The sequence below is a fragment of the Equus caballus genome, chromosome 31 (assembly GCF_041296265.1).
Source record: "Equus caballus isolate H_3958 breed thoroughbred chromosome 31, TB-T2T, whole genome shotgun sequence".
NCBI lineage: Eukaryota > Metazoa > Chordata > Mammalia > Perissodactyla > Equidae > Equus > Equus caballus.
The window spans coordinates 10,057,618-10,079,536 of record NC_091714.1 but is presented as its reverse complement, the minus strand read 5'-3'; the positions used below and the strand labels follow the sequence as shown (position 1 = coordinate 10,079,536).

General features: G+C 51.9%; 1 protein-coding gene across 11 annotated transcripts in view; it reads left to right on the top strand.

Annotated features, from left to right (window-relative positions):
- SYNJ2 (synaptojanin 2) overlaps positions 1 to 21,919 on the top strand; it is a 117,611-nt gene that overhangs the window by 31,153 nt on the left and 64,539 nt on the right. For all 11 annotated transcript variants that reach the window (XR_011434375.1, XM_023633039.2, XM_070256304.1 and 8 more), the window contains exons 3-5: positions 5,092 to 5,362; positions 9,449 to 9,674; positions 17,454 to 17,537. Coding sequence is in view for 10 of the 11 variants with exons in the window: in XM_023633039.2 (XP_023488807.2) it covers positions 5,092 to 5,362; positions 9,449 to 9,674; positions 17,454 to 17,537 (581 nt within the window). In the remaining variant the exon portion in view is untranslated. The remainder of the gene's footprint in view (positions 1 to 5,091; positions 5,363 to 9,448; positions 9,675 to 17,453; positions 17,538 to 21,919) is intronic.

Sequence of the window (21,919 nt, the reverse complement as noted above, 5' to 3'; positions counted from 1 at the left end):
CTATTTTGGGGTGGTCGCATTGCATTTCTCCACCCTGTTGATTCAGACTGCAGGCGGCATTGTCTAGACTATGAGCCTCCTGCTCTCTGGAGGGGGTGTGTGTGTGACCCCTTCTGGTTCTGGTGTGTGTTTTTTTTTTTTTTTTGAGGACTGTTAGCCCTGAGCTAACATCTGCTGCCAATCCTCCTCTTTTTGCTGAGGAAGACTGGCCCTGAGCTAACATCCGTGTACATCTTCCTCTACTTTATATGTGGGACACCTGCCACCGCATGGCTTGACAAGTGATGTGTAGGTCCACACCCGGGATCTGAACCAGTGAATCCCGGGCCCCTGAAGCAGAATGTGTGAACCCAACCACTGTGCCACTGGGCCGGCCCCCTGGTGTGTCTTTTGACCCATTGCTTGCCCTCCCTGCCACCTCACCTGACTCTGGCCCACAAGCTCTGACCCGGGCATGGAATTGCTTGCTCAAGCTGGAAGGGACATGGACCCCAGCTGCTACATCCTCCCCTGAGGCCCAGAAAGGGTAGGAGACTTGCCTGAGGCCCCACAGGCCACTGGAGGCGTGCAGAGCCCCGAGGCCCATCTCTGAGGCCAAGGCGAGTTTGAGTCTTGTCTTTGCCTCGCTACGAGATCCTTTCTGGTTCCACGTCCCTGGATGCAGCTTCCACGAATGACTTCTGAGACCCTCCCTGGGCCCGATTTCCTTCTTGGCTGTGAGAAAGCTGATCCTGCCTTAGTGAAAGCAAATCCTGGACCCTGTACTCAAGGGGAGCAGCAGAGGGGACGCTCACACACCTGGGGCAGGTGACTACCACCAGCCTCACTCCTGTCCCCCTAAGAGACACCTTCTCTGTAGGAATCATGGGCCAACACCACACTGACAGGTGGGCAGGGGGCCAGTGACCCCCAACAGTCTGGTGCTACTCTAACTAGGAGTCTTTCCTTAAACCTGTAGCATGTGGTGAGCACACGAGGCTGATAAACAGGATTGGGTAGATGCGGTCATGAGGGTATTGGAGTAAGGAAGCTGCGTGCTGGGCTGAGCAGGGCCGCAGGGCCCCTTCTAGAGTGGCTGTGGCCTAGCGCAGTTCTTCTGGCCTCACAGAGTCTGTCCCTGGCACACAGACATGGTTAGTTCTAAGGAAAACAACTTCCAGGTCCCCAACTCCGTCCTATTATTGATTTTGTCTAAGAATGGGCCTGTAATGAGGGGCCGGTTTCTCACTTCCTCTGTCCCACCCACAGCCGCCCTTCTCCCATCTTACCTTTCTCCCATTGCCCCATACCTCCGGGGTGCCAGACAAAGGGACAATTCAAGATACTGTAAGCGTGTGGAGGAAGTAAGTCACCTCAGTGACTAGGTGACAAATTTGTTTACAAGTCAGGTGATATTCAATTCTTTGCTTTCCACAAAATTGAAGGACTTAATTGGGGGTTCAGCTGACATTTTCACAGTGATTTTGTCATAGATCATTGTTATTTATTTTTAGCATGTAACTCAGAAGGACTTTGAAGAATTCACTGACATTTCTATAATGAAGCCCTTTCTCCTCCCCTCGATGGATTAATGTGAACCAGGTTTCTTAGTGTTGACATCTGTAACAATGCGAAATAGAACTGAAATTGATATAGATCTAGTTTCGTTCCGTCAATAAATAATATTTATCGGTGGATTTATGCACTCAAAGTCCCATCCATCTCAGTAAGAGACGTCTTTCCAACAAATCTTTACTTTTTATGTTAAGTGAGTTTTTAGCAAAATGTTTTGTTCCCATTGTTTGATGGATCATGTACTTCAAAGTCATTGCAATGATGACTCAAACCAGGAGAAACTCTTTTTAAACACTTTGAGCTTTAGGATCAGCCTAATCAATACAAGAAATGGAAGCACAAAATATGTTCCATTAGGATGAAATTCTGTGGGGAAGGTGGGGTGGAAATAGGCGTGAAAATCCCATCTATTCGAGAAGAACTGGAATACATTCCTTCATTTATTCCTTTAAATAACAGGCGATGATGAGAATCAAGCCGCTGTCTAGATTGCATTGGATACTGGTAAGGAAGCCCACAATAGTTTCATTTTTACATGTCAATATTTAGCATGTGCTGGAAAATGTATTACTCACAACCATACACAGTAACAATGAAAACTTTTGTTGTCAGTTGAAAAATGAGCAAGCGGTACATGGATCAAGGACACTCTTAGAGAGATAGCCAGCCAAAGAGATGACAGACTGCTGGACCTTAGGGCTGGCTGGAGCCTGGGCCAAGGCGAGACCCACATTTGCATTCTGCGTCCAATACAGATGCACCGTGCGCTTGGGCAGGTGACTCAGCTCCCTGGGGGCCGGTCCCTCGTGTGAAATGGCAGCTTTGTCAGGCAGGTGGGTGATAGTTCTGCAAGGATACAGTGGAGGGCATCAGCTCTGGAACTGGACTTGGCTTGAGTAACTTGCCCAGGTGGGGTAGCCAGAACGTGCCTTCAAATCCCAGCTCCGCCACTGTGTCGCCTGAGGCAAGCTAATTAACCTCTCTGGGCCTCCATCTTCCTTCCTATAAAATGGGACTAAAATTGGTACCTCTCCTGTGGGTTGCCGGGAGGAAGTCTGTGGCCCTGTGCCTGCTGCCCGAAAGCGCTGACTTGAGAATTAGCTGTCATTAGAGCACCTGGCTCCCACGTACTTCCACGTGGTGGCTTTTATTCACTGCACTGTCTCCTGAGCCCCTCCCCCCAGGACTCAGGAGCCCCAGTTCTCAGTGGTGGTGGCACCTTCCCTTTGTCCTCATTTATTTTAAGAGCTTTTTTGTGCCTGCTGCCGCATGCCCATCGCAAGCCTCCCCCGGGCGCTGCCCTGCACAGGAAGTGCCTGCTGCCTTCAGAGCAACCCGGGCCTCCTGCCAGGGACTCGGTCCCCCCACGCAGAGGCTGTTGAGGAAGTGCTGCTAGAAATCAACTTCGAGGCTCGGATGGAGAGATGTCAAGTGAAATTTCCCTTGCCTGGCCTTGAACCCACTGCCTACAGAGTCTAATCTTGGGCTGGCAGACTAGACCCCAGGGATGGTCCTCCAGTCCCTTCAAGGGGTCGGTTCTGGGCTCTGCTTTTCCCTGTGCTGAGCCCATCAGAGCAGGTGGATGGGATGCTGGCCAGTGGCTCCAGCACAGGTGGTGGGAATATGTGCATTTGTGGGGCTGTGACTTGACGTCAGCCCCACCTTGTCTTCCAGAAATGACACCTGTCCTACTTAAGAAACTCAGCCCCCTGACACCTGTCACTGTGCCCAGCGGAACTGCCTTATTCTTACGTTGTTTTAAAATGGTTTCCTGATGCTCTGACTGGAGAGGTGGGCTGTGAGCCACAATAGTGCCTCTGTTGGACCCACCCATCAATAGACATGGTAGGATGCTGAATGAGGGATCTTTACTAAGAGCCAGGCGTTACCTGGCCCCAGCAGCACGCTTCTTCCTGGTAAGTGTGAGGAGGGAGTCGGGGGGGTGGTGAGCAGTGGAACTGGAGTCCCAGGGGTCTTTTATCAGAGTGTCCAGAGATCTAAGAACACTGACCGCCGTTGCTTCAGATCGTGACACTGACCATCTGGAGAAGATCTTGGGTCCTTAAACCTCAGCAGGGTGGGAGGAGTGTCCTCTGCACCAGAACCACACAGCCCCTGAAGGCCAGTTAGTCACCCAAGTCATCTCTCGGGCCCTCTTCTGAGACAGTGGAGAGTGGGGGTGCTGTCCCACTGTCCCCAGGGCAGAGCCTTGCTGTGCACCCCCACTCGTGGCATGTGTTTGTCAAGCGCCTTTCTGTGCCAGGGGTCTGCTCTGCGGTGGGGGATGCGTAACAGCCCTGGATGGTGCAGTGGGGACCCCGGAGAGGGAGGGGTCTCCTTCTCCTCGTAAAGGGGTCAGCTGTGGTTTGGGTAACCCTTTCCCAAGGGGCAGGGGGCTTCAGCTGCTCTCTCACTGGCTTATTTAGGAAGTATTCATCAAACTTGCTGTGTGCAGCGTTAGGATATGACAAGGAAACAGAGCCCCACCCCTGAGGAACCCCAGTCTACTCGGGACACAGATGGGGAAGGAGCCTGTTAACTTTGCGTGTGATGAGGGCTAACAGGGATGCTATTGGCACATAGCAGGGGCACCAAGGAGCAGGGAAGGCTCCTTGGAGGAGGCACTGACCCAGAAGGGTGGAGAGGAGTTCTCCTGGAAAAGGAGGTTGGCAAGCAGGATGGTCCTGATGAGCACGAGGAAGGCTCGTGCTGTTCTGGAGGGTGGAGGCAGGGAAGCTGAGTGGGGAAGGAGTTGTGGAAGGCCTTTTTGGGTGCAGAGAGTCGTGGGGGCGTCCTGGACAGAGGCAGCATCTTGTGCAAAGGCCCAGGGGTACAAGGGCATAGGGCACATTTGAGGGTCTGCAGAGGACAGCTCATGAGTGCTGCTGGATCGTGGGTGTCGTATGTGAGGAGGGACGAGGTGGGCAGGGTCGGGGTGGGAGGGCCCAAGAGGAGTTCCCATTTTAGTCATGTGGGGAGTGGGAGCCATGGAAGGAGTTAAGCAGAGGAGGGAGGTGTGCAGTCAGGTGAGTTTGGGAGGCACCCCCAGCGATGGAGCCTGGAGGACCCACCCCACCTTGGGACCCTGAGCCAGACTGGGGCTGAGGATTAGTGGGGAGGGTGGATTTGAGACGTGGCAGATATGGGGTGAGGTGTGGGGCTGGGAACGCTCCAGGCCAGTAGCCCTCAGACTCTGGTGGGCACGGGACCACCTGGGAGCTTGTGAAAGCACAGGCCTCTGGCCCACCCCCAGAGGTCTGGGAGGGGCTGAGACTCTGCATTTCTAACAAGCTCCCAGGTGTTGCTGCTTATCAGGGGCCGGGCCCTGAGAGCCACGGCTCCAGGCACAGGCTCCGGTGATGGGGCCGATTCCTGGGACCCTGACTTTAGGAACGCAGGTGCCACCGGATGTGAGGTGTGGACAGGAGTCATGGAGCGGCAGTAGGAAGAGGGACAGTTTCTGCCCCTGCGTCCTCTGAGCCACTCTGCAGCACGCCAACTCTGATCCTAAGCCCTGGCATCCGATTCCCCTTCCAGGTGGCGCTTCCCTGAGCTTCCTGGTGTTGGTGACTGGCTGCACGTCTGTGGGCAGAATTCCAGAGGCCGAAATCTACAAAATCACCGCCACCGACTTCTACCCGCTCCAGGGAGAGGCGAAAGAGGAGGAGCGCCTCACTGCCTTGAAGAAGATCCTCAACTCGGGCGTCTTCTACTTCTCGTGGCCCAGCGATGGCTCGGGCTTCGACCTCACCGTCCGGGCGCAGAAGCAGGGAGACGACAGCTGCGAGTGGGGCAACTCCTTCTTCTGGTGAGGGCCCGGGCCCCGCGTCCCCTGCCCCCCAGGTCACACGGAGTGCGGACTCTGACGGGTGCCTGGGTCTTGACCTCCTCTTTGCATTATCCCCAGGACCTGGGTGACCTCTGAGAGCTGTGATCTGGGCCTGCTGGCTCTCAGCACAAGGAGAGGAAAACTAACCTGGATTCCCCACCCCCGGGTCAGGGAAGCTGTTCAAAGGGGTCTAGTGTGGACTGAAGAGAGAGCATCTGCTCTATAAGCAAAGAGCATAAGAGCCACATCTCCAGTGCCTCCTAAGTGCCCAGCCAATGCTCAGTGCTTCTGCGGGCATTCACCCTCTGGCTCCCTCGGCCACCCTGGTCGTCCTCCAGCGTCCACATATTTACCGCGGACGTTCATAACGCACTCATGATCCAGGCTCAGTTGCAGTTCCCTGTGGATAGTAACTCATGTAATCCTCCCGGAGATCTATGCGGTGGGGTCTGGGATCCCCATTGGACAGATAAGGAGGCTGAGGCTGGGACGAGAGAGGGAATTTGCACCCAGGCATTCTGGTTGCAGAGTCCCTGTTATTGATCACAAAGCCAAGCCAGCCCCATCAATGGGGAAACTGAGTCATCCTGCCAAGGTGATGTGCGGTAGTGTGAGAGGACAAAAGTGGCTGGATTTCACGTACCGATGATGTTTACGGTCAGTGGTAGCCAGCCCTGGTGGTCCAGTGGTCGAGATTCGGCACTCTCACTGCCACAGCCCGGGTTTACTTCTCAGTCAGGGACACGCCACTGTCTGTTGGTTGTCATACTGTGGTGGCTGCGTGTTGCTGTGATGCTGAAAGCTATGCCACCGAGATTTCAAACACCACCAGGGTCACCCATGGTGGGTGGGTTTCAGCGGAGCTTCCAGACTAAGACACAGTAGGAAGAAGGATGTGGCCACGCACTCCTGAAAGAATTGGCCATGAAAACCCTATGAATAGCATCAGAGCATCATCTGATAGAGAGACAGAAGGGGAGAGGATGGCGTAGAAAGACCGGGCAGGGATCCACTCTGCTGTGCACAGGGGCACTGGGAGTCAGAATCCGCTCGAGGGCATTAAGTTCAACGGATCATCTGGGTGCCCCTTCATGGACACAGGTGGTGTGGATGGCCGTGTAAACGTGTCAGTTATCTGTTGCCCTGTCTGTGCCTTGGGGTTCGTGCCCCTGACAAGTCCTGGGAAACGGGGCAGTGATTTACAGACAGCAGTGCCCAGGAGCGGGTGTCAGTCGTGCTCTTCCCCTCAGATTCACCAGGAGAAATGAGTCGGAAGCAAAAGTGATGAAAATCCTGCAGTGGAAATCGTTCCAGTAGACTCATATACTGAGATGTTCTCAAAATTCTAGGATTGGCGAGGTTTATTGACGCCTTTTATTTGTACCTCCGTCCCTTTGCCCAAACAGAGGACGTCATAGGTTTCCATCATCTGATAAATGTTCTTTCTTTGGTGCATCAGAGCCCCCACAAGTGAATTCTGGGCTTCTGTCTGGGGAAACGGGGGCTTCACCATATCCTTCCATGTGTCCCGGTGCACGCCACCCCCCAAATCCTCTTAGCTTCTCTGGTTTTGTTGAGTTTTTTGGGCAGTAACATGCCCAAACTTTAAAATGCACGTAAATCTCCTGCTGACCTTGTTAAAATGCAGATTCTGATTCAGCAGGTCTAGCCTGGGGCTCGAGACTCAGCATTGCCAGCAAGGTGATGATGGTGGCATCGATGCTGCTGGTTTGAGGACCACACTCTGAGTAACGACGTGTCCAGAGGATGGACTGTCTGTGAATCACTAGTTCCATTTTGCGGGACCAGCTGGTGCATGCACCCCTTGAAGGCAGGCGAGCTTAGGGATGCAGGGGCTGTGGCTTATGAAGGTCTCTGTGCTAAGGCCATCGAGCCATGGTCACCCTGAGGTTCACGAAGTGGAGGCTGAGAGGGGCGTAGGAAGAGGCAGGCTGCAAGTGGACACTAGCCTCTATCCTGAGTTGAGAGGAGGCTGCAACTCTGGAGGGTGCCAGGATGTAGGCTGTACCACACTGTGGGGTGTGGTGTTGGGCTCAGGGTGGCGCCCAAGGAACTGACCACAATTGGGTCAGCCCAGCTGAGTAGTCACGGGCTTGACTGCCGAAACCCACCATCTGGGGTGCCGCATTCGAGGTGTGGACCCACATCTGGAGTCTGACGGGGTCGACCCTGAACGTGGCTGGTGAGTGAGGGAGAGGGTACAGCATGGTGAGGTCATTTTTCCGGGCTGGTTATTGACCCCACTGGTCATTGTTTGCCAGTCCAGTCAAGGCCTGGGAGGGACTCCAAGCTGTTTTCCTGTATCGATTTGGGTCTCTTCCTCCCAGCGTATGAGCTGCCCTCGCCCAGGGGGTCAGGCCAGCGTGACTACAAACAAGGATTATTCAGAGTTGTCCCTTTGGCAGAGGGCTCCTTCTCCTGACCCCTGGTGACTGACAGCAGCTGTGGCTGTGTGGCCCAAGACTCTAGAACATTCTAGAGGCTTTGCCTTGATGCCACCTGCAGATTTAATACATTTGTTACCATAAAGCTGGTTTATCATCTGAATTTTAGAGCGTGGCTCAGAAGAAGGAAATGTGTTTTTGTAAAGTACGCTTAATGAGCATCATTTTTCAGGCAGACGAGTGCTGTGGCTGTGAGAGCTCAGACATGGCCCTGCTCCCTGAGGGGTGTCTCAGCGCCCAGTGGAAGTGTCCATGGCCACAGTCGGGGAGGCTGGTCCAAGAGCAGGGCGTGGCTGCTGCTTGCTGCTTGGAGAAGCTGCCCACCCGGGGTGTCAGAGCTCCCAGCCCACCTCCCAGCAATGAGAAATGCTGCCATCCTTGAGGACGGCTCGAGGGCAGGGGTAGGGCTGCCTCTTTAAACAAATAGGGCGCTGTGAGCTAGATTTGCTTAATTAAACCCTGGAAGGGAGAGGCTCAGCTGAGGGTTCCTGCCGCCCTGGGAGCATGATTGGGGCCTCAGAACCGCACTGCTTGGGTCCCCTGGGTGCACTGGGTGCAGCCAGAGGCAGCTTGTGGTGTCCAGGTGTCCAGAGTTGCCACTTGCACAACTCGGTAAGCTCCAGTGGGTGTTGGGGAGGCTGGGCGAGCAGGAGATGAGAGAAAGATGGAGGTGCGCACACTCTTCATCAAGAGAGTGTGGGGCTGGCCGTGCTGGGCTGGCTGTGCTGGGCCTGAGCTCCGAGCTCCACGCTGCCACTTACTGCCTCCACAATCTTGGGCAAGCCCTTCATGTCTCTGTACCTCAGTTTCTTTATCTGTAAAATGGGGTGAATGATAATACCTTTCAGAGAGGTTGTTTTGAGGATGAAGTGAGTTAATCCATCCCAAAGCACTTAGAATGGTGCTCGGTGCACTGGATAACCATTGGCTGTCATCCCCATTATTATCATCACGGACACCAGGGGTCTCCAGAGGCCCAGAACAATCCACCCAGTGGGTATCAGGAAGAAATACTGGAGCTTTCATTAAGCTTTATGTCCATCTCAGCCTTTTTTATTTATTTTGGGTTGCTTTGTAACGCTCTCATTATATTCGCCTCATGGAATAGGTATATAATTTAAATAAGCATGCATATATTTAATAGGATTTTTATCACTTGTCATTTTATCATTTATTATTATTATTTAACCACAAAGCATATGATTAAATTTTTTTCTGATGGGATTTCTGATTTAAAAATGGGGAGCCACAGGTCCAAATGGAAGCCCCTCTGAAATTCCCTGAAAGGCACGTGGCTGGCTTAAACTCCACATGTGGCTTCCGGTCACTGATATTGACAGCCCGGAAGTGGCTTTGGGAAAGGCCTCCTTCCCTTGGCTGTTGCTCGTGTCTCGGTGGCCCTGCTGTGTGGGGTCTCAGAAGCCGGTGAATGTCCCAGGCCACTTGTCCCGAGTGCAGAGTTCACGGGGAGCCGTGCGCATTCATCTCATCCTCAGTGGGAATGGCAGCCCCGCAGGTGCCTCGTCCCTACCTGCCGTGGGCGCAGTGTTGCCTGCAGGACGCGAGGTGACCTGAGTCACTGTGGGACTCCATTTTGCAGGAACCAGCTGTTGCACGTGCCACTGAGGCAGCACCAGGTGAGCTGCTGTGACTGGCTGCTGAAGGTCATCTGTGGGGTGGTGGCCATCCGCACGGTGTACGCCTCGCACAAGCAGGCCAAGGCCTGCCTCATCTCTCGCATCAGCTGCGAGCGTGCCGGCGCTCGCTTCCACACCCGCGGCGTCAACGACGATGGCCATGTGTCCAACTTCGTGGAGACGGAGCAGGTCAGTGCCCAGGCCCGTCTGTGGCCCCGAGTGGATGAGAGTGGACACAGTCTGAGCAGATGTGTTTCCATTTGGGGGGTATTTGAGGCAGTTTTTGATGACCGTGCCTCCTTACTGTGATAGAACAGAGTGCATAATTGGGGCTCTGCCCGCAAATGGGCCTCTGGTTTGCATGCTGTATCTTTTTTGATTGACTTCTCGTGCTGGGAAAATGTTTACTTGAGATATTTTCAGCTAAAAGGAAGCAAGAATTTTTGCCATGGTCAGGAAGGGTGGCAGTTATTCAGAGAGCAGCTGATGGATGAACCAATAGGATTTGAAAATCTTTTTAAGACAAACATAAGTAGATCAGGGCCAGCCCCCATGGCCTAGTGGTTAAGGTCGGCATGCTCCGCTTCGGCACCCCGGGTTTGGTTCCTGGGTGCAAACCTATGACGGCAGCTCACATACAAATTAGAGGAAGATTGGCAACAGATGTTAGGTGAGGGTGAATCTTCCTCAGCAAAAAAAAAAAAAAAAAAGTAGATCAATAACGGAAGGATGAGAAAAGAAAATTATTTTTCTTTCAAATCAACTGAAACTTCACCCTAGCAAGTATTAGCACCTGGGAGTTGTGACATCTGCATGTTAAGCAGCAGTGGCTTTGAGCTCCCATGGAAGATGGTTATAACCATCTGCTTAATTTCTCACTGATTTTTTTTTTCCAAATTCTGTTCTCACTCCTAGAGATGCTGTCTTACAACTGTTTTTTTCCTGTCTCTAACTTGCAATCTGTAGGATGGTTCCACCATGTAGACTAACAGGTGTAATAAATTGCAGGAAAGGACCACTGTGAAAGGCACAGGTGTGATTGGCTGTGGGCATCGGGCTTCCAGCAGCCTGTGTTTACTTAGTGGTCGGCTGGCTCTGCATCCCCTCCTTGACACACACCTGTGAGGCCTGTTTCCCACGAGGACTTCAGCCAGTTTAATTCAGCACAGATTGGAGTGCTGCCTTCAGTGTGCGAGCGGCTGCCTGTCCAGCTTTCAGAGGCACAGAGGCGAGGAGCGTCCTCTTGGGGTCAGATGCTGAGTGGGAACGTTTGGAACAGGAGCCTTAAGATGAGCGGCAATTGCTTACCTGCAACTTCTGTTCACACTGTCTGCTCTCCTGGATATAGACGAAGCTGGTAAAGATCTGGTTAAAAATGACAGAAAACTTGGCCCCCAGGTGGAGACTGTTTTTCTTGTTGCTTGGTGTCTGCAGGATGAAAAGTACTTCCTTTTGTTGTCATGCCCGCTTTCATGAACAGTTTTCATCCCAGTTTTTCCGCTTGTGCCTTTGAACCATTCAGTTCGTTCAACAGCTCTTTATTTTTTATCACTTGCTATGGACTGGGTGCCATGCTGGGAACTGGGGGCCAAAGGTACAAAGTGTGTTTGTACGAATCAAATACCAGAGACTGAACCTGGAAGCGGAGCCGATTCAGGAGTCCGTCAGTGGCGGCCATGGAGCGCGTCCCTGCAGCGCAGCTCCTTCTCCGTCCAGCCCGTGCACGGATAATATCTTGCTTCGTCCTCTTGTTCACTGTTCTCTGGATTTTTGCATTTCAACCAGCTTTTTAAAAAATTGGAGTCTTATCTATTATATCCTATCAAGTAAGTCGTTGGAAAATGACTGTCCTCCGTGTCACTGTCCTTTCCTACAAGAGAGGGCATTTTAATGCTGGAGATGTGAGAGGACTGTATGAGTTTCCTTGAGCTGCTGTAACAAAGTCCCACAACCTGGGTGGCTTAAAGCAAACGTCTGAGAAATGTATTGTCTCAGTGCTGGATGCTTGAAGTCTGAAGTGACGGTGCTGGCTGGGCTGCGCTCCCTCTGAAGGCTCCAGGGGAACCTCCTTCCCTGCCTCTTCCAGCTCCTGGTGGTCCAGCATCACTCCAATCTCTGGCTCCCTCTCCGCGTGGCATCTCCTCCCTGTGTGTCTCTCTCCCTTTTTATAAGGACAGTCCTACTGGGTTAAGGGCCCACCCCACTCTGATGTGACCCCACCTTAACTCATTGCATCTGCAATGACTCCATCTCCAAATAAGGTCACATTCCGAGGTGCTGGGGCTTAGGACTTCAACATATCTTTTTGGGGGACACAATTCAACCCATAACAAGGACGTAATCCTTTTAAAGGACCACACTTTAGAAGTAGTGCATTTGGCTTTATGAAAAATCTCCCTCTTGTCTTTGCTTTTCTCATTTTTCTGCAGACTAGGGTTGGGGTCTTTGCTCTGGTTATTTCATCTCCGTGTGCCTGGTGCCTTGTGTTTGTCCCCTCTGAGCCCAATTTACTTGCTCGGGCTTGGAGGCAGGGGCCACCCCCCTTCCCCCAGCGCTAAAATCTGACCTTACTTTGTTGCCATGATCAAGAAGAGGAAAGTCACTTTGGGAAGATAGGGCCAACTCAGCTGCACACTGGATGGCAAATTCATTGCTGATCCACTTGCAGTTTAGCTGTCTGTTGAGGACCTTGTCCCGTCCTTCACCTTGTGGCCAGCCTGGCAAGACCTTAGAGATACCAGTGGCCTGTGCCTCCCCTCCTGGGGCCTATAGCCAGGGCTATTTAAATGGCCTCCCTTCTCAGGACTTGGGGAGGGGTTTCTTCCCATAGCCTTTTTGGTCTTCCTAGTTTGTATTTTTCCTCTTTCCTCCTCTGGGCTCTGGATCACACAGTGCTGCTCTCAGTGAAGCTCTCACCCCCACCTTGCTCCCAGGACCAGTGGGTGAGCCGAAGGGCAGCCAGACACCCCCATTGGCTGTCTGCCCAGCGACGGCAGGCGGCTTCGAATGCAGCGCTCTCCCAGACTGAGAGGTTGCAACTTAACCCCACGGTGATTCCGTTTCACCAGATACACACCCGGCCGTTCTTTGTGGGGCGCGTCCATTTCAGGCTGCTCCCAGTGGACCATGTGCTCTCCACTGTGGGAAGTAGGAGCCCAGGATGATTCACACCATCAGAGCCCCCAAACCATGTGACCGCCATGGCGCGTGGGGGAGAAGGCTGCCACCAGGGGAGGGGAAAAGTCAGTTCCTGGAGCCCATTCCAAGGGTGACCTAGTTGGTAACACAGCAGCCACCCTGAGCCCCTCAGCTGAGTTTGATCGTGAGCCTGCCAGGTGGAGACACAGCAGGAACAGGACGTACGGGCTGGCCCTTGCCGGCAGGTGGCTTCACCCTCCAGGGGGTGCCTCTCTCAGTCAGTGCTCAGCTGCGAGAGAGACGGGAAAGACAGCAGAGCAATTGAGGGCAGGGAGAGATCTGTGTGCTAGGGGACCGTGCAGGTGGGGCAAGCCGTGGAGGGGGAGGAAGACACAGATGAGATTGAGGAGGGCAGCGAAGGCACATGCTTCCTTTGGAAAGCATCCTGCTGCGGGATGCCCAATGATACTCACAGGACTGGGCATGGTCCTGATGGGGGATCCTCCCTTCCTGGAAGCCAGCTCCAGGTAGTGTCTAGCATAGAAACATCATCCCCTTCTCTAAAAGGCTTACGGAGGCAGGATGAGCAGAGATGGCTGAGGCGAAGCAGCTTCTCCCAGAGGAACGAGAAACTCACGTTGCTCCACTTACAGCAAGAGAGCCGCTTGCTCTCTGTCTCTGGACTCGTGGGATGTTTTTATTTATGGTGCTTTGTAGCAACAAAGGTGCTGAGGTTGATCTAAGCTGTTTTCTTTTTTAGCACAAAAATCTTTCTCTAAGTCGAATCTGTACTTCCCGGCGTTCCTGCCGAGCGCGGCTTTGCCTTCCTGCCCTGCTGGCCGCCTGCTGGTGATGGTACTTCTAAGGATAAGTCGGGGATTGGCGCAGCGGGAGGATGCTCAGCCTGCAGGCGTATGCTGAGCTCCGGGAAGCAGCTTGGGGAAGGGAGGGCGCACAGTGAGCGTGAAGGAAACTTCCCTGTGCCCCGTCCACGTCCACCCGTCTAGGACTGAGGGGATCTGATGGGATCCTGGAGAAGTCATTAGCGAAACCACAGTGGGTTCCTTCCTGGCCAGTTAAATAAGACTCTCCACCGGAAGTAGTGGTCTGATAGAGTAAAGTATATTTGCAGCAAATAGGAGGCCACACAGAATCGTTTCCAGAGTCATAGTGTCCCCGAACAAAGGGAAGCGGGGACATTTATTTCCGATGGGGAATGAATATTCACAGGGGAGAGGTGGGTATTGACTTGCGCAGGCTCAGTTGGAAAACACACTTCCACACACACTACAGGTTATGGCAATAAGGCCTGAGCTCCTCCTGCAGAGATCTTAGCATTGAAAATAAGGCAAAGGTCAGAGGCGGAGCTCTCGTGGTGAGGCTGGTCTGGTTCAGGAAGGTTGGTGACTGCATCTCCTCAGCATAACAAAAGGGAAAAGAACAGTTTGGAAAAACAGTTAAATGCTTCCAGACTCACCCTTGAATTCCTCAGGGCAACTAGTGAGTGACGGATTAGGATCGCTGATGGCGTACGGCTGGTCCTGCTCTCTGGAGCTCGTGGAGCCATGATTGTGAGCCCCTGGTCGGATGGTGTCGTGGGGCAGGCAGAGTGCACCCTCAAATGGGCGGCCTTGGTGGCTTTGCTTATGGTGAAAGAGCAGATGGAGGGTGCATCACAGGCCCTCAAATCAGTGATTCAGTAACAGGGGGTAGGGGGTGGGGTAGATTCTTTCAGGTAGCACAGAGTTGCCTGCTTCGTGAGCTTACGCTTAAAGAAATGGCAGGCTTTGAACCTCGGCCTCCTCGCCCAAGATTGGCAGGAGGAAGTTGGTGCTGAGCTCGTGGCGGCAGGAAGGAGCCTCCGCTGGGGCAGCTCAGACCCTCTTAGTGGGAGTGGCAGCCCTGCGGTCAGTGCATGCAGGTGGCTGAGGAATTGCCAAGTGGTCATTATTTGCAAACAAACGACTAAACAAAGACAGATTGGCAACTGGGCTTCTCCTGAATGCCATGCTCGGGGAGCCAGAAAAGGAGGTGCTTTTGGCATTGTCCACTCTGCCTACTTTTAACATTTTTCCTAAGAGGGATGAACAGTCTTTCTTCTCCAAGGCAGGCTGTGTGTGTGTATGTGCACACATGTAGGGGGGTGTTTTGTGTGTGTACGCATGCGTGTGTGTGTGCTTTTTGTGTGTATTGTATGTTAGGTGCATGCACGTGTGGGTATTGTGTCATGTGCGCACACGTATATGTTGGGTGTGCATTTGTGTGGGGTATGTGTGTGTGTGCACAAGTGCAGAGGCATCCCAGTGTCCCTGGGAGGGAGCCTGAGTCCTTCCGGCTCTGCTCTGAGTCATACCTGGTGCACTCGCTCTGCAGCCATGACTCACTGTGCAGATAAACAAAACCCAAAAAGTCCCCTGGGTCTACCAAGAGATAACTATCTGGCCATTGAAGATGAGGTGGCTGATTAATCCAGGGAGGTTAGGATGACTGTGCACGTCCTCCCAGGAAGGCAGACTGGCAAAGAACTGGTTTGCAAACACCTCATCCGGAAATCGAAGTTCAGCCAAAAGCCTTTTAGATAAAAGTGTATCTACCTGGTCTGCTTGTCCCTTTCGCTTTATGGTCATAGGGTTCCTGCTCCCGCCACTCTGTGAAAGGGGCCTCTCAGGGTTGCCAAGTCCAGGGGGTCCCAGGCCTGCCCTGGCCTGGCCTGGCCTTGCCGCCACACGGCCATGGCCACAGTGGAGTCCCTCCTTCCTGAAATGCCCTGCTGGTGTCCATCCCACCTCTTGTCTATCTTGTCCTGGGTTAAACCCTTGTTTGCGTCTCTGCGTCCTCTGCAGGGGCTTTGTCCACACTCACGGGGCAGCATGTTCCTGGAGGCCTGCCATGCCCTGGGATCACACTCCCTCATTGACTCCTCCTTCTGTGACCAGGTGATATTAACTCCATTGAGAGAGAGGGAAACTGAGGCTGGAAGTGGTTAAGGAACGTATCCAGGGTCATCCTGCTGGGCAATGGGAGTTGGTACATGGAAGCTGGACCCAGGCTGCTGTCCCAGAGCCCAGTGCTGACCTGCTTTCACTCTCCATCCCGCCTCTCCTCCCCCGGGGACCCCAGATGCCCTCTGTTAAAATTACATCTGTGAGGTGAGACATCCCGTCTCCCACTAGTGTTAAAACATATGTTCTTTAGCCCAGAAAGGAAAGCACCATAAATCCATCACGAGTGTTTGATGACCAGGTTTATCCTATCACCTTGGGAACAAAGAAGGTGGTCCTGATGATAGGATGGGGACCCAGAAGTAGAATATTTTCGTGTAGGAGGGAGGAGTGCAGAAATTTGGAGGCATCTTTTCTTCTGGCCCCAGGCGTGGGGTCTGGCGCGCTGTGACTGCCTCTTGGTGTCTTCTGAAGCTGGTCCCGTGTAAGTTCCAGGTTAAAAGGATCGCCGTCTAGTGCTGGAAGTACTGCAATTAGCGCATGTTAATTAAAGCGAAGGGTAATGTTCCTTAGCTTACAGCAGATCCTGGGCACTGTTAGGAGTGGGCTTTATGGAGAGATGTTAGCTGAGTTAGTTTCTTTCTCAGCAATCGGGACCTGTGCAGGTCACACGTGCAGCTCAGTTGTACGCACTGAATCTCCTTGTAGCTGACTCCGCCTGCCATACTGTAACCGATCTGCTACTTTCTTCTCTTTTTGTCAGTAGAATAATAGAGAGTAACAAATGGGCTGGTAGTCAATATCTGGAAACAGACAACCCTTCCTTAACCCAGTGCTTTTTTCCTTTGGGGATTAAGGGATAGAATTTCAGCTCAATAGTATAGCCGCAAACTCATGGAATTCCCGTAGTCCAGGGAAGCTGCGGGCCTGATGTTCAAGTCCTCCGCAGCGGAATTACTAATGAATGTGTGATCTGAGCGTGATCTAGCTGCCTGGAAAGCTGCCCTGTAAGGGAGCAGGCCAGTAAGAAATGGAAAGGACCAGCAGCATCGCCCAGGCCGGCCCTGCCAGGCCAGGCTAGAGTTACTCAGATAAAGGACAGCACATCTGATAACTGCCACAGCCCCACCTCATGACGCTCAGCACTGTGCTTTTTGTCCTTTTAAAGCTCCCTTGTGCTACAATGTCAGTGGGGGCCAGCAGGCCCATGAGGAGTTGGTACCCTGTGTGCGGGCAGAGGAGGAGATATGTGTCTTTAATGTATCGGTTTCATCTGCCTCTATGCAGGTGCTATCACACTGGAAGCTTGTGGAAGCTGTGTTGTGTGTTGACTTAGTGGCATGTTCAAGAACACACTGGCAGAAGGCCAGGCCAGCTACAAGTCAAGTCAAGTCTTGACTTGCGTTGTCAAGTACAGGCCTCACTAGTGCCGTCAACTAGGTTTTGGGGCTATGGCTTGTTCATTTCATTCAGTCCTTTTCCAGTCGCTCTCTGCTACTTGGCAAGGTGAAAATAGAGGGCTCCGAAGAAGATCTTAGTTAAATTCCTAAAATGGGGGGTGGGGGGAGCGTTGCTGGGCTTTTCAGGAAGCTTGGTAAGGTGGTGCGAATTCCCTGCCTGCTGCAGCAGACCGTGGGAGGCCCGGCCCCTGCTCTGGACTCCTCGGAGGCTGGTCGGCAGCCAGCATCCCGTGAGTGCGTGGGGCCGGCCTGTGGGTCAGGCAGCAGCCCGGCCACACTGGGGAAAGGAGCAGAGGGCGCTGGAGTGGCTGTCTGCCCTTCATTCCGACTGGTGTCGGGTCTCAGGCAGCCGGATCCCGTTACCCGGCCTCAGGACATTCGGTTTCATTGAAGAATACTTTTTCCCTTTATGTTTCCTTGTGGTGCAGACTATTTACATGGATGATGGAGTGTCGTCTTTTGTCCAGATCAGAGGCTCCGTTCCGCTGTTTTGGGAGCAGCCAGGACTCCAGGTAGGTAATAAAAAAAGTATGTCCACGTGTGTTACTGTTCCCCCGGCCCTGTCTTCTAAACAGCTGTGGTTTGTTTCTTTTAACCATGTTTCTTTCATGGCACAGTTTCTGGTCTTTGTCCTCAGCCCAGTTGGCTTGAGCTGAGCTGTCAAAGCGTGCACACAAGCGTCTGTGGGTGTGCGTGCATGTCTGGTGTTTATACAGAAACATACACATTGTGTGTAATTTTCTGATCACGAGCTCACCGTTGAAGCAGGTTAAGCGGAAGGTCTTTGCTCATGAGTGAACCGCAGGGTCATTGAGTAGAATCACCTTAAGTTAGACCCAAAGTTCATTGTATTGAAAACATGGCCAAAGATGCTTTTTGGGAGTTGTGACGTCCCAGAGGGCTGTGAGAGGTCCTTGGGGCCCGGTGGCTGTGCACCAGTTCTGGCGATTGGAGGTGCCTTTTGTGGGGCCGCGTGAGAATTGCATAGAGCTTTCTCATGATTTCTAAAAATACACCTTGCCATCCCAAACTGGGCTCTGGTCAGTGCCAGAGGCATTTGGCATGCTGGCTCCTGGGGAGAATTCAGGATGTGGTGCCATGTTCCAAGAACACATTTGTCGTCAATGAAACGCGCACTGCCTCATTCTTGAGTTCCTACCCAGGGGGGTCACGGACGAGTGGACTTGAAATTCCTCAACACCAGCCCTGGATCTTCCTCCCTGGCCTGCAGGAACGTTGGTGCACTCAGAAGACCTCTCTGCCCGGGCCTCTGTCCCTTCGACTCTTCTTACCCAGGACTCTGCATGATGGCAGTTGGGTCGTCAGCCAGTGGCTGACGAGGCTCAGGGCCATCTGTCAGGTTCTTGGGGGTGTTTGACACAACTCGGTCTTACACTAGCCCTTGACTTGACCCCGTGTCAGCAGTAGGCACTTTGTCCTCGTGACTGTCATTGTGCTGCAGTTGACAGCCATGGAGAGGAACCATGTCAGTTCTTCAAGTAAGATGGATGGATGAGGGTCTCGTTTGGGCTCTGACTTCTGTGGAGGGGAAAGAAGGAAGCTTTATTAACGTTCAGTCTTTCCATTAGAAAGGGAACAACTAAGATGAATGAGGATGGCTGGTGGCTTTAAGTGATGGCATAGAAAAGTACTCCCGAGGATAATTATAACATGGAAAATTCCTCTGGAGTTCATCCCAAAAGACTTATTTTTTTTTAAACAGCTATATTGAGATATAATTTATATACCATAAATTTCACCCATTTCAAGCATACAATTCAATGGTTTTTAGTGCGTTTACAGACTTGTGTAGCCATCACCATAATCTAATTTTAGAACATTTTCATTGCCGCTAACAAACCCTTTACCCATCAGTGGTCGCTCCCCACCCCCTCCCAGCTCTCCATGAGCAACTGTTAGTCTACTTTCTGTCTCTATAGATTTGCCTGTGCTGAACATTCCAGAACGGTTTTTGAAACTTGATCTTCTTTAGATTTGGAGTTTTCTTTCTGAGGCTTCTGGAGCTCTGCGTTTAGAAGCATAAAAAGTGAAGATCAAATGAGTAGAGTGCGAAAAAGAAAAGAGGGAGACCGCATTATGTTTCAAGTTAAAATTTGTAAGAAAGACAAAACTTGGGGTGCTGGTCATGATACAGTCCTAGAATTTGGAAAGGACCCTTTGAAATTCATCCATTTCCCCGTGTCACCTAGTTCAAGGGTGCTTCTTCCAGCATCTGTGAGAGGCTAGCCTCCAGAGGCCACCATTTGGGGTGGCTGCGATCATTAGTGAGTTCCTCCTTGCGTTGCGCACTGTCCGTCTGCAGGCTGTTCTGGGATGCACCAGAGTAAGTCTGATTCCTCAGCCTTCAAGGAGGATGCTCATGGCTCTTCCTTTCTCCCTTTTGTCTTCTCCAGAATCTTCCAGCTCCTTTGGGCATCTTCTCTCCTATTTCTAGGACCCTCCATGTTCTGGTGTCCTTCTAAAAACAAAGCAGAACTTGTTTGTCGTTCCCCTCTTTAATTTTCGCTTCCAGCTTGACCCTCTTGATGCTCCAGACACAGTCTGACCCTGTCGTGGAACACCTGCCGCTGAGTGTGACACAGACAATGTCAGTGGAACCTGGTGGCCCGCTTTCCGGCAGCTCTAGTACCTTTCAGATTCATAACACTTGTGCTTCTCCAGAGCCTCCGAGGTTTCTTCAAAATAAGTTTCAAAAGGCTTTCATATTCATTAATCTTACTAAAGATTTGCTGGCCTTTGGGTCTAATACTCATGTTTATCCTCTAGATACCATCCGTCATCAGAGAGAGATGAGGTCATCTTCACAGGGCACCAGGAGGGCAGCTTTTGGTGGTGGTCCACGGTCACCCTACCTGAACTATCAGTAGCAAGCCTGAGGATCGATTCTGGTTGTTTTTCTCCGTTTTGAACTTTTTCCCTTCCTTTTGCGCTCAGGTTAGATGAAAGGTGCAAAGATTTTTTGGGTGAATAGCATGCATTTTAAGTTGGAGTGTTGCACCCCGTTGGGGCTGCCCCAGGGAACCCCTGAGCCCTGCCAGGGATGGGGAGGGAGAATGGGGCGGGCAGAGAGGACTGTGGGATGATGATTTGTCTGCACATTTCTGCTGGAATGGTACTTTCATGACAAACTCCTGGATCCTGATGCCATTTCTAGCAACCGTGTACCTTTAACACTTTCATCTTTACCGTGTAAATAGGTTTGCAGTTTATAAAGATCCACACTGAAATTTTACCCTTAAAACTAATTGCTTTTAGAGTGTATTTTTTATATACTGTTAGTCTCTTGAAGATTTTGCTCCACTTGTCACTTTCGAATCTTCCTCCCCCGTAACATGCGTATAGAGACACATCTTGCAAAGGTGAGTTAGGTCTGTATTTTGAAGGTTCCGATGACTCAGCCAGCTGGAGGAGGATGCAAAGTAATTAATCCTTTCTGCTGCTCCCACGTTGCCTACATTCGCCTCCTCCTTGTCAAGGACCATTTACTAAGCTCTTGGATGCACGGCACTGTATGTGCTCGTTTGCGTGCTGTACAACCAAAATGTGGATGTGAGCCGGCTCGTAGCACAACAGTTTCAAAAATGATGAAGAGGTTGGGGTGAGGGGAAAAAATACTTACAATGAAAATCAACTGAAGCCAAGATAAAGTTGCACACGCGATGCGGGCCGTGGGTTTGTGTACCTGCCCAAAGCTGCTGAGCTTACCAGCCAGCAGCACAGAAAGAAACAAGATTGCAAGGCCACCTAGCACGTGACTCAGAGCATGAACCTGGAAGTTAGACGGACCTGGGTTCCACTTCCAGTTCTGGCTCCCCCACTTAGGAACTGTATACTTTTGAGAAGTTTTTATCTCGGGAAAAAAAAGTTCGTAACTCAAAAAGCTGAGAAGTTTTTATCTTTGCTAAACCTTACTATGCTGTTCTGTAAAATGGGGTTGACAGTACTGACCTCACAGGGTTGTGGAAAGAATTAAATATCATAATGTATATTAGAATTGAGCACAGTATCTAGAACCTAGAAAGCACTCAAAAGTGGTAGCTGTTGGGGCCAGCCCAATGGCGCAGTGGTTAAGTGCGCTCGTTCTACTTCGGCAGCCCGGGGTTCACTGGTTCGGATCCTGGGTGTGGACATGGCATTGCTTGTCAGGCCATGCTGTGGTAGGCATCCCACATATAAAGTAGAGGAAGATGGGCATGGATGTTAGCTTGGGGCCAGTCTTCCTCAGCAAAAAAAAAAAAAAAAAGAAAAAAAAGGAGGATTGGCAGCAGTTAGCTCAGGGCTAATCTTCCTCCAAAAAAAAGTGGTAGCTGTTAATATTATTAATAACATAAATAAATTATAACATGTAGGAGATAAGAACACAAGTTGCATCAGAAGGACCATGGCCCTTTGCATCTTGAGAGTGAAGTAAGAGATTCCCCCTAAGTCCCCGTGAGGACACTGGGGTGTAGTGACAGTGTCCTCATATCTCCCTATCAATATGCAGCACAAGGGCCAGTCTCCTAGTCTGTTCCATGTCCTAGCCCTCAGAGACACCCCGGAGTAAGCCATTTATTTGTCCCACACTCATTGAGCATCTGTGGGTACATGAGGGCACCTGACCTTGGTATAGCCCCTGCCTTTGGGCGGAAGGGGACAGGGCTTGACAGTGTTGTGTGGAAAGAGCCTGAGAGAGAGGCAGCGGCTCTGGAGAGGGCCAGCTCCTGCAGGCTGAGGGGTGGGCGTCTGAGCTGACTTGGGAGCGTCAGGACGGAATCACCCAGGCGGGGAAGGCAGCCCTTGCAGAGAGAACCACAGAGGTGGATGTTGCAACCCCTGAGGTCCCAGCGTATCCGGAGAACCACACTGGCATGGCTGCTCGCAGTCCTGGGCA